Genomic DNA, 13015 nt, shown 5'->3' with positions numbered 1-13015 from the left:
GAACCGAACTCAACTTCCCAAGCAGAACCATACAGACTTGCTATTGACCAGTGGTGGGAGGCAATGGCATACAAGGAACCAGTGCTACTGTCCTCATAGTCAGCTGACCAAACACCCTTTGACTGAGCTGACCTTCGTGAAAAAGTGGAAAAAGATGGAAAGGCTTGCTTCTAGCTCCATAGCAAAATGCTTTGCTATGATTAAGTACACCTGTACTTGAAGGATCCAGGGTGACATAAGGGCTACCATGGGAATCAAAAGTGCTGCATCTATACGGAGCTGTACCTCTGAATCCTGGTACTAAGAGGTCCCCCTAGGACAGCAAGCCTTGCTCTTCCATAAAGGTACACAGCAGTCCATAGGATCATGGCCCTGTCAGCTCTTTGTTTTCATCATCCTTTTTTTCCCATTGGAAAAGCACTGACTGCCCTTGTGCAAAACACGGTGACACTGTAACAGTGCATGCATGTGCTCCAGGGGAGCGCAGAGCACAAGGCTCTGCAGAAGCGCCCAGTGAGGGAACAGTGCTGGATGGAGCCTCGGGTGGGGGAAATAGTTTTTTGGGGAAATAAATACTTTAGTGTTGCTTAATCCAGGGAAAAATGGGCCAGCATGATCAGCGTTGAGATGATTCTGTGGGAAGGTGGTGGTGGGTAGGCAGAAGCACATTACCTTTCTCATTCCTACTGCAGCCCCACTCGATGACTGTTTGAGCCCTGCTAAGGACCACAAAATCCAGGGGACCCCCTGCCCAAAGACAAAATCAGCAGCCCAGAGCATCCCTGCCTGATCACCTGAAGACCATTGAAGTGGCTTGTCCCTTCCTCCAGACCGCCCTCAACCTTAGACAACCATCAGTGGCACTCACTGGGCTCTGGAGGCTGCACTGGCCCCGAGACCACCAGCTCCATTAGCCATTAGGCCACCTGGCCACAGAGCCGACTGCGCAGCTAGCAGCAGCAGGAGAGAGGGCAGATTACCCCACAGCACGCTCACGGATTATCACAGCCCACAGGATCTCAGATTAAAAATAAAGCCTGTTCCTCCGGAGGGAGCGGAGCACACAGCTTTCCTTGGTGACCTTGCTTCGGCGAGGGGCTGGGCGCGAGGGGGAGCGGGCAGCCGGCCACTCTCCAGCCCAGACCATGACAGAGCAGAATCGCTGCTCCCAGCCTGGGCACGCAGACCGCGCTTATACTTTGCAATGCTATTAGCGCAGATTCCTCTCTCCGCTACCACTTTTTTTTAATTATTATTATTTTTTTAATTTTGCAAACCTTTGTGGAACAGACGCCCTCTCCTTGCCCCAGTTGGAGCTGCAGTAGAGTGAAAAGGGGGGTGGGAAGGAGGGAGGAGAGGAAGGGAAAAAAAAAACGCTTTTGGTTGAGGTTTTCCTGTTACTATCACTGTAGCGTTTATTTAGCCAATCTCCTAACTATGACGTGAGGAAGGCAGGAATCATGGCTCGCTCATAATATTTAACACACCCACTGAAAGCTGGAGCTGCAGAGCTACTAGTCCAACCAGTCTCCAGAATTCAGTGTAGCTGAAAGAGGTTTTCACTCTGCACCTGCCAAAGATCTCTCCCCCCTCTTCCCTTCTCTCCCCCCTTCTCTCTTCCTTTCTCTCGCTCTCTAAAAGGCAGATCTGTAAGACCCAGCAGAGATCAAAGACGGGACCTCTTTGCTAAAAAGAACCTCTACTGATTTATATTAGTTTCTTTCCTCTAATCCTTCCTCCCCCCCCTCTTTTTTTTCCTGTGCCATATTTAACCTTTATGTTGCAGTTGTGCCATCAGACAGTTTTGCAGCCAAAAAAAACCAACCCAAGCCAAAGCAAAAGCTCAGCTCGGATACAGCAGCCACCCAGACTTGATCTCAGTTGAACGTATTAATCTCTCCCAAGCACTGGACGCGATGGATGAAGAAACTGGAACCGCTGTAAGAAAATTATTTTCCAGCCAATGTTCTTAAACAGTCTCAGAGAAGAGAGGGAGCGAGAGCGAGCGGGAGAGCGCTTCTGCTGCATCACTGGTCAAATTCAAAGGAAGGGAGTCAGCGTTTCCAGCACAGCCAAATATCATGGATGATTTTTTTTCTTCTGTCGCCTTTCCGTACAGGTTTTCTTAATATTATTCTTCCCCCCTCCTCCTCCCCATCTTTTCTTTTTTTAAAATTTTATTTCATCAGAGCTAGTGTCTGATGCCGGTTTCTCTCCAAGAACCAGTTTTCCCTATGCGTTGCGATCCCCGTAATAAAAAGCGAGAGAAATCGTGAACAGATGGCTTTTGCGATGCCGCTGGCATTGTTCTCCTATCGATTTTAAAGGCTCGGTCCGGTACTCCTTTTTAATTTTTTTTTTCCTTTTATTTTTCCCCCCTCCCCCTCCTAAGTTCTTGATGCTACTGAGAAATGAGGACCTATTGTTTTTAGCCTGTGCATTTCTCGGCGCCTATGGAGATAACTTTATTGACTTGATCGCTCGCTTCCCGATCCGAAAGGAGAAAGCCAAAGCCCCGGGGGGGGGGCTGGAAGACCCGCGCCCGCCCGGGCTTTTTCCGCGAAAGCGCTCCCGACCGACCCCGCCGCCTCCCCTCCCTCCCCCTCCCCCGGTAATTTATTAGCCGCCCCGGCCATGAAAATGCTCCTGGTCCGCAAGTTCCGGGTGCTGATCCTCATGGTGTTCCTCGTCGCCTGCACCATGCACATCATGATCGACCTGCTGCCGCGGCTGGAGCGGCGGGGCACCGAGGGCCGCCCCGGCTGCTCCTGCCCGCCGCCCGCCGCCGCGCCGCCCCGCGCCGCCCCGCGCTGGCCCAGCAAGCACACGCTGCGGATCCTGCAGGACTTCAGCGCCGAGCCGGGCTCCAACCTCTCCTCGCAGTCGCGGGAAGCGGCGGAGCGGGCGGCGGGCGGCGGCGGCGGCGGCGGCGCGGGCGGCGGGGGGGCGGCGGCGGCGCGGACGCGGCGGCTGATCGCCCCCGGGGCGCCGCGCCCGCCGCCTCCCGCCGCCGCCGCCGCCCCGCTGGCCGCCCTCTTCCAGCACCCGCTCTACCGCGCCGCCCTGCCCCCGCTCGCCGACGGCGACCTCCTCTTCAATGTCAACAGCGACATCAGGTTCAACCCGCGGGCGGCCGAGCAGCCCGAGTGGTGAGTACCGGCGAGCCGGGACGGGACGCGGCCCGCTGCGGCGCGGCTCGGGGCGGCGGGGCCCGGTACCGAGCGTGCGGTTTGCCGCGGGCAGGGGTGCCCCGGGATGGGGGAGGCCCGGCAGGGTGCTGGGCGGTCGGTGTGGAAACGTGGCCCGGCGCTCCCCTGGGTCGCTGCCTTCCGTTTTACAACGTAGGTTTTTAACCCGGCGTTGGCGAGAATTGATGCAACGGCTGGTTTGGAGTAGGCAGAGGGTTAAACAGAGCGATTCGGTGTCACCGGGGAAAAGAGAAACCGTACACAGGCGTGACCGGTCGTGTTCCTTCAGAAAAAAAAAGCTGTGAAATGCAGAGTAAACACAGGAGCAGGAGAAGGCTGGAGCACTGAGGCCGAAGGCTCCATATGCCCCAATATCCCATCTCCGGCTCTAGCCAGAGGCAGATGCTGCCGGAAAAACAGTGTAAGAAAGAGGGCAAGCGCACAGGGAGCCTTCCTCTCCAGTGCCTTCCTCGCCTCCCACTCAGAGGTGAGGTGCAGGGGCTAAGCAGTGAGACCCGGCAGTAATACATTAACTTTTCTCAAAAGCAAGGTCTGATATCACAAAGGCATTCATCCCAGCAGGTATTTCTGCCTTTGGGATCTGATCTGTGCTACATTCTTCATCCTCAATTAATTCCCAGTGTCCTAGCACCTCTGCTGCTCTCCAGCCTTCAAAGCAGTTAGTCGCCTCTGTGAATAGTATGCCCTGTTGGCTTGTAGAAACGCTGAGAAATTTCAATGACTGAAAAATCAAAAGGCTTGTCTAATACAACAGCACCCTCTTCCAAACACACTGACATTGTAATGTTTAAACAGCTGCATTGTACTGTGCAAAAGCTCTGTCAAGCCGCAGAGCAGCCAGCATGATCTCAACCTTTAGAAAGAGAGGATAAATATTTCTGATTTCCGCCCCACCAGCATGTGAATTGTCGAGGCCCCTTCCATCTAATAGTCAAAACTGACTGTGAAGTGAAATCAACTGAAAAAGTTCTGGTTTCTCAGAGGAAAAAAAAAAAAAAAGGCAAAAAAGTCACAAATATATGAACATCTGGAGATGACTAAAACCACAGAGGACTTCTGGATCGAAGATATATGATGGTGTATCCAGTAAGTGAAGAGCAAAGTTATCCTTGATGTCCACAACGCAGCTGCCTGTTGTACGTATTTTCCTTAGTGGCTGCAGCCAAAGTTCACAGAACTAACACGAAATTGAGGAGTTAAAAGTCATTTTAACAATTCTTTTCTGTAATAGTATCCTACTGCTAGGGAAGGGGCAAAGCCAACCAGAGTTACTCTTTAGCAACCGGTTCAGAGTGATCCAGTTTTTTCTCATTCTCTGTATTTAAAAAAGAGAAGAAGAGAGAGTGGGAGCATTTGGTACAACAGGTCAGGTTACTGCCGCACTCTTCCGTTTCCAGACCCGGGTCCCAGTTAAATAAAGGTTCAGGGTGATGCTGGCGTTTGGGTCAAACTTGTAAAAGATGTGAGCAACATAATACAACCTAAACACAATACAAAACTTGCAGCTGTGTATTTTTGCTACATGAGGGCCTCTGTTAATGCTCAGTGATGTCACCTCGAGTTTTGCTCCTGACTTCCATGGGCTTTAAATCAGGCACGAGGAGTGGTGGTGAAAATCCATCTCCCCCTTGGCCCAGGTGGGAGCAGGCTCCTGGCGTGCAGCCGGCGCAGGGACAAACCGGGGACTTCTCCCGCCTCTGGAGTGCTTTGCCTTTCCAAGTTGTGACATTTTGAAGCCCTGTTTCTTGATGCCTGTTACAAACTGTAACATTATTTCTTTCTCCTCATTTTTGGGTTTTTGTTGTGTTGTTCTTTTTTTTTTTGGTGGTAGGCAAAACGAAGATAATGAAGAATTTTTGCCAACTGGAGAAACCTCCATAGACTCCTACCCAAACTGGTTAAAATTCCACATTGGCATTAATCGGTACGAGTTGTATTCCAGACATAATCCTGCAATTGAGGCTTTACTACAAGACCTGGTCTCCCAAAAGATAACCAGTGTTGGTATGTTCGGATATGTATCATTTCTTACGATTATTTGCTCATTGTTCAGGATCTCATTGCTGTTTGAATATTAATGAATATTTTGCATGGCTTCTCTCTGGCGTGCCTACAGCATTGCTTCCCGACTTCTGCGCTCATTTTCCCTGATAAACATAAGGAGATACTGCCAGCTCTGTATTACCTGAACAGTTGAAAAGTCTGCCAGCAAGGCAAACCCCATTCGTTTCGGAGCTCTTTTAGTCACAATCAGGCTGAAAGTGCCCTATTTGGTTATTTAAAATACATGTGATAATTCAAAAAAGGCTGGCAAAAAGCAGGTAGCATCTTGCACGAGCTAGATTTGTATTATTAGCTGATAATTATTTAAAAGGCTGTGTCTGGCAGCGCTCGTCTTCCCGAGGCAGGAGGGAGGCGGCTGACCTGCAGCCCTGCAGCGATGGCTGCGGGAGCATCCGGCGCCGCGGGGCTCTGCGGCTCGGCGGAGCTGCAGCTTCCCCGGGTGTCGTGCGGGGAGCTCCGGGCGAGCTGGCCTCCAACTGAGCAGAGTTCAGCTCTGTTTATTCTGCATGTAAATCAACAACGGGGATGTGCCCATGTCAACCTTTGGCTCTGGTTAAACAAGGTGACACAGTTCGGGGCTTTTCTCCAGAGCTGTTTAATGACTACTTGTGTCTCCTTGAGTTTAGCTGCGTAGCTGCACAGGGGAAAAAAAAAAAAACACAACCCCAAACGAAAGCCCTGGGATACTAAACAAATGCACACCCCGTGGTTGCCAGAGGTAGAGAGCTGCAGCACAGCCAGCGGTTTCCGTCGGCCGCGCGGAAAATGAAGCTACTTGCGCTGACCACAAAGTTGCTAAGTCCGTTTCAGAGGGATGAAATAGCAGGAGCTCTGTAAAAGTGCTGATGGTGTGTTGGCACCGCGGGGTGAGGTCAGCAGGTCTTTAACCCTGCAAGGCAAAAATTCCCCTGGCTTCAGCAGGAAATGGCCTGTGCAAGAATAGCACGAGCAGCCCCAAGGTTTACAGTTTCCATCGTGTGAATCACAGCGGCTGCTGAGCAGGAATAAGGGAGATCCTCGGTCATCAAGAGTGGGCTGATTTAGCTGATCCGGATGGAGTAGGTGTAAAATGCAGGATGCCACAGGAGAGCTTTCCTCCATGAATCGAGCTGCCCGGTGGCTGTATTCAGCACACAGCTCTGCTCTGAGCTCTGCTGGGGCAAGATTTTGGATAAAGCAGTTTGTGGCACCCAGGTGCCATCCCACATGTTGGATTCAAGGGTCCAGGACTCATGAAAAGACTACAAACACAGGTTTGTTTATTAACCTGTGGTGGGTTTTCTGTCCCCAAAACTCTGGATCAGAGTGATTCATTAAGGAGCTCAGGTTTAACAGTTAAGCCATGTATTTTCCCTTCTCTAGCTCAGATGTGGCACTGCAGGTAGCAGCAGACTCTGCCCATGCTCCTCTGGTCTGTGCTGGAGGGTAACGAGGGCACTGTAGGGGCATGGCCTGGGTGATTTTCTCCTTGACATAGCACTCACCTTTCCTGACCGCTCCCCTCAATACCAACTGATTTCTGGAATATTAGTGACACGTGTGAATGGGGTTTGAGCCAGCACTTTATAACACGTGTCTTAACGTTGCTCTTTGAGCACATCCATCAAGGAGGAAAAGATGCGGGCTGTGCCCTTCCCTGTCCCCCGCAGAGAGCAGCAGTGCCCCAGGCAGTGCCCAGGCTGTCCCAGCTCTGTGCAGAGGGGATGCTCGACCAAACCATCTCCTGACTCATCTAGTGAGGTTTACGCAAAATGCATTGGCCGTAGCGGTGTTTTGTACTGCATGGCTGCTACATGTATCGATCTCTGTTTACCTCTTCAACGCTTCAGAGCTCAGCCATGTTGTCTATGCAGGAGGAGAGCAGTGTTTGCAGCAAACTCGGCAGCGTTCAAGCCATGAAATCTGTCACTTCTGCAGAGCAGTGGGATGGTTAAGGTTGATGTAGAGATGTAGAAGTTGGTGGGAGAAAAAGGGAGGTAGGAATGAGAAATAACAGTTTAGTACTCACTCTTCACTTGATCTTCTGGGGTTGACTTCACTTGTGCTTCTGGGCATGTTGCTTAACCTCTCTATGCTTCAGTTAACCTAGCAGCAAAATGGTTATCATAAAAAATAGGAGTGAAATCCTGACCCCGGTGACGTAAGTAGAAGTTTTGCCGTGTACTTCCCTGGGGCCATGATTTCACCTAATGTGTCATCTAGATGTGTCCTGAGGTTTCCATTAATTATGGTTTTGATGGAGCTTTCAGATCAAGGGGGGGAAAGGGCCACGGGCCTACAGAGGAAGATTTATGATTGTTATTAGCGATTTCCTATGGGATTGTCTCTCTGTTAATGTTTGAACAAGGCTCTTCAGAGCATGGCAGGGCCTCTTGTGCCCCTAACAAAAACGTAGAGCTATGGTTTCTATCAATGATTCAGTATAATTTCCATAAACTAAAACATGAGGTACATTTGGTATCGGTATCAGTTGTTGTGGGAACTGACAGGGAATGATTCCTACACATAAATCCCAGTCTAAAATCAAGTGTATGGAAATGGAGGGGGACTTTTGCCAATATAAAGATGCCAGGATCTGAGTTTTGCTGGTAGCATCCACTACCTGCCTCTGTGGGGTTTCAGGAGCTTTCAGTCAGGTTACAAAGCAAGAAAGAACATGTTGTTCATATTTTTTTTTACATGGTGCAGCATCTCTTATTTTATGTTGCAAATTCTTTGGTGTTTAAAAAAATACCTTTTAAAATACTACCTGCCAGTTTTCAGCTTTACTGCAAAGCAGCAGCAGGGATTCAAAAGCATGTAAGCTGATTAATAAGGAGTAATATATTTGACCAAAGAACATGTATAGGGCTGATACTTTCTTCTGCATATTCCTGCATATTTTCTAATTCATCTCGTTTTTCTTCCTTATGGTCAATTTTTGTTGTTTTGCTTTTTGTTTTCTTTTTTTAAGGCAGCTGCAAAGATGCCAGGTTAGAAGTACAAAATAAATGGAAATCTTCATAATGCGCAATCTTCAGGCTTCTTTTTGCAAGTGCAACAATTAAATATACAAGCTTACATGCGTTAGATGAAAGGGATACTGCTTTATGCAGTTTCTTCCCAGTATTCAGATTTGCTTTGGCTCTAATAGAATTAGACGATTTGCTGTGCGGGTTCTTGATACCTGCAGTAATTAGATCCAAACTGCAGCTAAACAACTTTCTTAGCCACATTGTAATTTCCAGGCTCAGCTTGCATTATTTATGGAGGAGAGTGGTGACCAGATTGATCCCCCGCCATCTATCAGAACCGCTCACACGACTCTGTAATGTGCAGTGTTATTTTAAAATGAAAACGGTGACAGAAGCAATTCCCAAGAGCAGGGAGCACCAAGGTGACATTTTCTTGATGTTAAAGTTTAAATGGAACAAATCCATGAATGGGAAGGAGCGTCACATTCAGCTCCCACAGTGACACCTAGAGCTGGCCTTGAAAAGGACGGGGTTACCCAGAGCTTTCAAGCTGAGGATATATTCTGTGCCCTGCATCAATACATATATTTCCTATTCGTTTTGTTCAGCATAAAGGGATAGCTCTTAATTTGATTTAATTCACTGAAAATTTCCTCCTGCCATAAATAGGAGCCTAGAGAGAATCGTTTTGCCACTGAGCGCTGAAACCCAGTTTTCAGAAGAAACACATGCACAGGCAGTTGCACATGCCCTTTGCCTTTCGTAACTGTTTATTGCATGCATAAATAACCATAGTTAGCTATTTTCTTGCATATTTACAAGACGTCTGTGCATAATTGTGGCAGCACTGTCAGCAGTTTAACAACAAATAGGCATGGTGCATTGTAGAGGCTGTGTGGTCTTGGTCTTGCTTGTACTGCTGTCCAGAGGAGCTCTGCTGTGGGATTGCCTGTGAGCAGAATAGGCTTTTGTAATTCCTGTGTTTAGTTGGGGTTTATTTTTTGATTCTTTAAATTCTCTGGTTGGAAAGGTTTGGAAATATTACCTGACTGAGTTAATTTCTGAACCTGCGATGCCTTCAGTTTGTACAGGCAGTAATTAGAAAGCAAGCACGCAAGACTACTCACGCAGTGAATAAATGCTGCAATTAACTAAGGTGGACTCTGCTTCAAGTCAGGGGAAAAAAAAGAACAAGACAAGACACTAAATATTGAACCTAAATTCTGGTGCTAAAGGAAATTATAAAAATCTCATCCAAAGGAAGGGAAAAAGTGCTGTTGAGAACATGTAAAAAACATAATGAAATGCAGCACCATTGATTTATTGTATCAGAAAACAATGAATCTGCCAAGAGTCAACAGATTGATTTAATGTACAATTCCAGATGAAAGGAGGGGACTTAAAATGTACAACAAAGCCTCTGAATGATTTCACAGATCTCTTCCCCTCCAGAAGTCTTTTACTCTCTTGACTAAACCAAGAAAGGCCTTTAAAATAAGTTAGCAGAATTGGCTGAACAAGAACAAATTAAGAGATGATGAGGGCTTGAATTTGTTTTGAAATATGTTCTTTACAGCTTGTACAGGGCCATGTCTCTGGCCTGGGGCAGTGCATTACTTGTTAAAGCCAATCACCATGTTTATGTTAGATTTAAGCTTGATCTATAAATAGGAATCCAAAACAGATCTGAACGTCCTCTGTTTCAGATGTTACTGCATCCCAGGCTTTGACTGAATCTCAATTCTCAGGCATTAGCATTGCATAATTAAATACATTTTTAAATGTTAGTTGGATTCTGACCAAAAGCCAGGTTGCGAGGTCCTGTTGGGACTCTTGCTCTCCATCAGAAGACCACATGGTCTAGACAGGCCAGTAGCATGAGGGCTATCACGCAGCAAAACAGAGGAGCTGGAAAGCCACATCAATTCAAATTCCAAATCCTTTTGGGTCAAATCCCTTTGGGCAACATTGGGTCTCTACTAGGGGTTAGTACCAGGTGCTTTAGAAGAGAGAGTCAGAAACGCTGTAGCATACAGTTATAAAAAGATAATTGAGAGACGATAGGGATAGGTAGTGCATCTTTTATATTGGACGGTGTCTGTGGATCAGGAGGGGAATTCGGTTCTTGTATTGGTGAGGGGTCAAGGTGGGGAAGTAGCAGACATGGCAGGTCGCTGTGACAACAGGCTCATAGATGTAAATGGAGCGGGGATTTTTGGAGGCTTGATCCAAAGTCTGTCAGAGAAAGAAGGAATCCCACCAATTTCACTAGTCTTTGGACAAGACTCTAATCCCACAGACACTCAAGCAAAAAGGTATCTCAGGGAATTTTTTGCAAAGCCTCCTAAAGTTAGGAAGATTTCTGATCACTCCTGAAAGCCCTTGTACTGGGTTAACAGGAAAGGTTAATGCTGCTTTCCATTTCCATCTACTTTGGGGGAAAAAGAGGAGCTTTGAGTTGCCTGAAGATAAAAAGTAATGATGGTATTGGGATTTGTTTTTACCACTGTGCCAGTATGTCCAGGAGCTGTATGAGACTTGATTTGAGGTACTTGCTGGAGCTAGCAGGTTTATAAAGTCTTTTACAGAGCTGTTCATGTGATGTTACAGTATATTCAGAAACCTTAAAAAAAAAAAAAAAAAGGTGAATTCAGAGTGTGACTAGGGGTTCCCTTGGAGTCAGTACAGCCTTACGTTGCAAGGCCTTCTTAAAAATACCTAAGCCTGCTGATTGTAGACGTGACAGATTGCAATGGCGTAGCATCCTCCAGTTTCTTGGTAAATTGTATATGCTGCTTCTGGGTATTATCAATTCTTCAGAACGTTCCTGTGGGCAGTAGGTGAAGGGACAAGGGCATCTCCAGATAAGCAAACAATGTTTGTGTGGGATAAGCTCCTGGAAGATGACGGGGCTCCCGCTGTTTGGCCATAATGGCCGGAGGGACATGTTTAACTGAGGTCTGAGCAGGAGTTCCTGAAGAAATACAGCTCAGAAAATGAGAGGAAGCCAGTATGCAGATGTAACGCCGAGTTAGGACAAGGGAAGTAATCTGACCTAGGGGTCTGAGTGAATCATCTCCAATGAGATCTGCTCTTCTCTGGCATTGCCACCCCTAAGATTTGGGCACCCTGGACTGCTCCCAAGTCTGCTTAGTTTAGAGATGCATGAAGGGTTTTGCTGAGTTCAAAAGGACAGTCTAAGCTCAGGTGTTTCCCTCTGTGCAGCGATTAGACTGTTAGACTCTAACTAGTCTGGGCTTGGAGGGTGGCTTTGAAACACCTCCAGCCTGGCCAGCACATCTGCAGCACAGAACAAGCAGCCAAAGTGGGACTATCTGCACACGAGTCCAGATGATGTGGGGGGAAGCCAACGTGGAGCTCTGGCACAGGTTGTTGTCCACGATATATGTGGCTTCCAGCATGTCCTGCCGTAAGGCACGATGGGACGCTGTTCCCATCAATGTCATCCTCTGTTTTGGGGAGATCCAAAGTTTACTCCTAGCAGCAGTGGGGGGACAACATGCCAGCAAAACTTGTGTTCGGTCGAGGCCACTATTGCAACCAATTAAGGCAATACAATAAGATGGATCTAAAAAGACCAGGGAGATGCTTTTGTCTTACTTCAGCTCAGCTCGTTCTGACAGGAAACCAGGCCTTTGTGTCTCATGGAAGAATTATTCTGAATTGTTAATCTTCTTCATACATTTCCCTGCTTGGTGATGACACGCTCATTGTTGAGTTCGGCTGCTAACAAAATCATTATCTGTCGAGTGGCTTCAATTTGCTGAGAAACCAGTCCTCTTAGTGTATCTGAAACTTTGTGCTTAGAAAAGGGCATGCTGCAACATCCTTTTTTCTTCTTCTTTGCATTGCTGTGATTTCCCAAACGCTTGGCTTCCCAGCTGTACCTCAAGATAGGCGCTGTCCTTCCCTTTTCTCTGATGGGCTTGCAGGATCTTTGCTATATTTTTGACATATATGGCTCATGGAGGAGAGGGAGCCGGTCTCTAAGCCCTGAGCTCCTTGGAATTGAATGAAGAAGCATAAATTACATCGATTTTAGAGAAAAAACATTTGGTCTTCAGTTGGTGTGAGCAGTATGCAGGCAGCTAAGTTGCGGTCAGTGGAGGTGGGGAGAGTTATATCTGACAGAAAGGAGGCGATCCTGCCCTTTGGTACTGCAGCTGATATTACTGACCCGAATGGAGACGGCCCACGTGAACGGGGGTGCAAATACAGGTTATACCTGGGCAAACCCCGCGCCTTCGGCGGCAGCTGGGCAGGGAAGGTGGCGGGGGCTGGTCCTGGGCATGGCCGTGGGTCCCTGCGGGCAGAAGGCAAGGGCAGCTCCAGCTGCCTGTTTGCTGTCCAGGCTAACCAGGAGTGTTTCCAGAGTGCATAGCTGGGCTGCGATGGTCCTAGGGCAGCACATGTAGGTTTTTGGCTGGAGGATTGCTGCTTCTCATTGCCTTCAGGCCCCGGGGTAGGTATAAAAGGGTCTGCTCCTACTCCTTCTTCTCTCAGGTGCAGATCAACTGACCTGTTCTGCACAAGAGAGAGTTTAATATGTGAAAACCATGTGCTTCTGCCTTACCTGTTCAGTGCAAGTTATTTAATGCCCTTTAATTTCTAATTATTTATTTGTTCCTTTGGGATAAACTGGAAATGCAAGAGAAGGCTGGGGTCAGCAAAACAGCAAGGCAGGAGGGATTTTATTCTAGGGGAAGTATAATTACACTGACCAGATTTGCATAGCATTTTGTTGCAAAGATATAGATTACAAGTGCT

The 13015-nt window shown here is 47.8% G+C and overlaps 1 protein-coding gene across 1 annotated transcript in view; it reads left to right on the top strand.

Moving 5' to 3' along the window:
• The first annotated feature begins 1484 nt into the window (after nt 1-1484).
• The window catches only part of FAM20C (FAM20C golgi associated secretory pathway kinase), a 59789-nt gene continuing 48258 nt past the window's right edge, over nt 1485-13015 (top strand). The window contains exons 1-3 of the mRNA XM_075514833.1: nt 1485-2119; nt 2393-3149; nt 5041-5213. Coding sequence (XP_075370948.1) covers nt 2635-3149; nt 5041-5213 — 688 coding nt within the window. The 5' untranslated portion in view covers nt 1485-2119; nt 2393-2634. The remainder of the gene's footprint in view (nt 2120-2392; nt 3150-5040; nt 5214-13015) is intronic.

The sequence above is a fragment of the Mycteria americana genome, chromosome 12 (assembly GCF_035582795.1).
Source record: "Mycteria americana isolate JAX WOST 10 ecotype Jacksonville Zoo and Gardens chromosome 12, USCA_MyAme_1.0, whole genome shotgun sequence".
NCBI lineage: Eukaryota > Metazoa > Chordata > Aves > Ciconiiformes > Ciconiidae > Mycteria > Mycteria americana.
The sequence above is the reverse complement of the archived record's forward strand: the minus strand, read 5'-3'. Positions and strand labels throughout refer to the sequence as shown.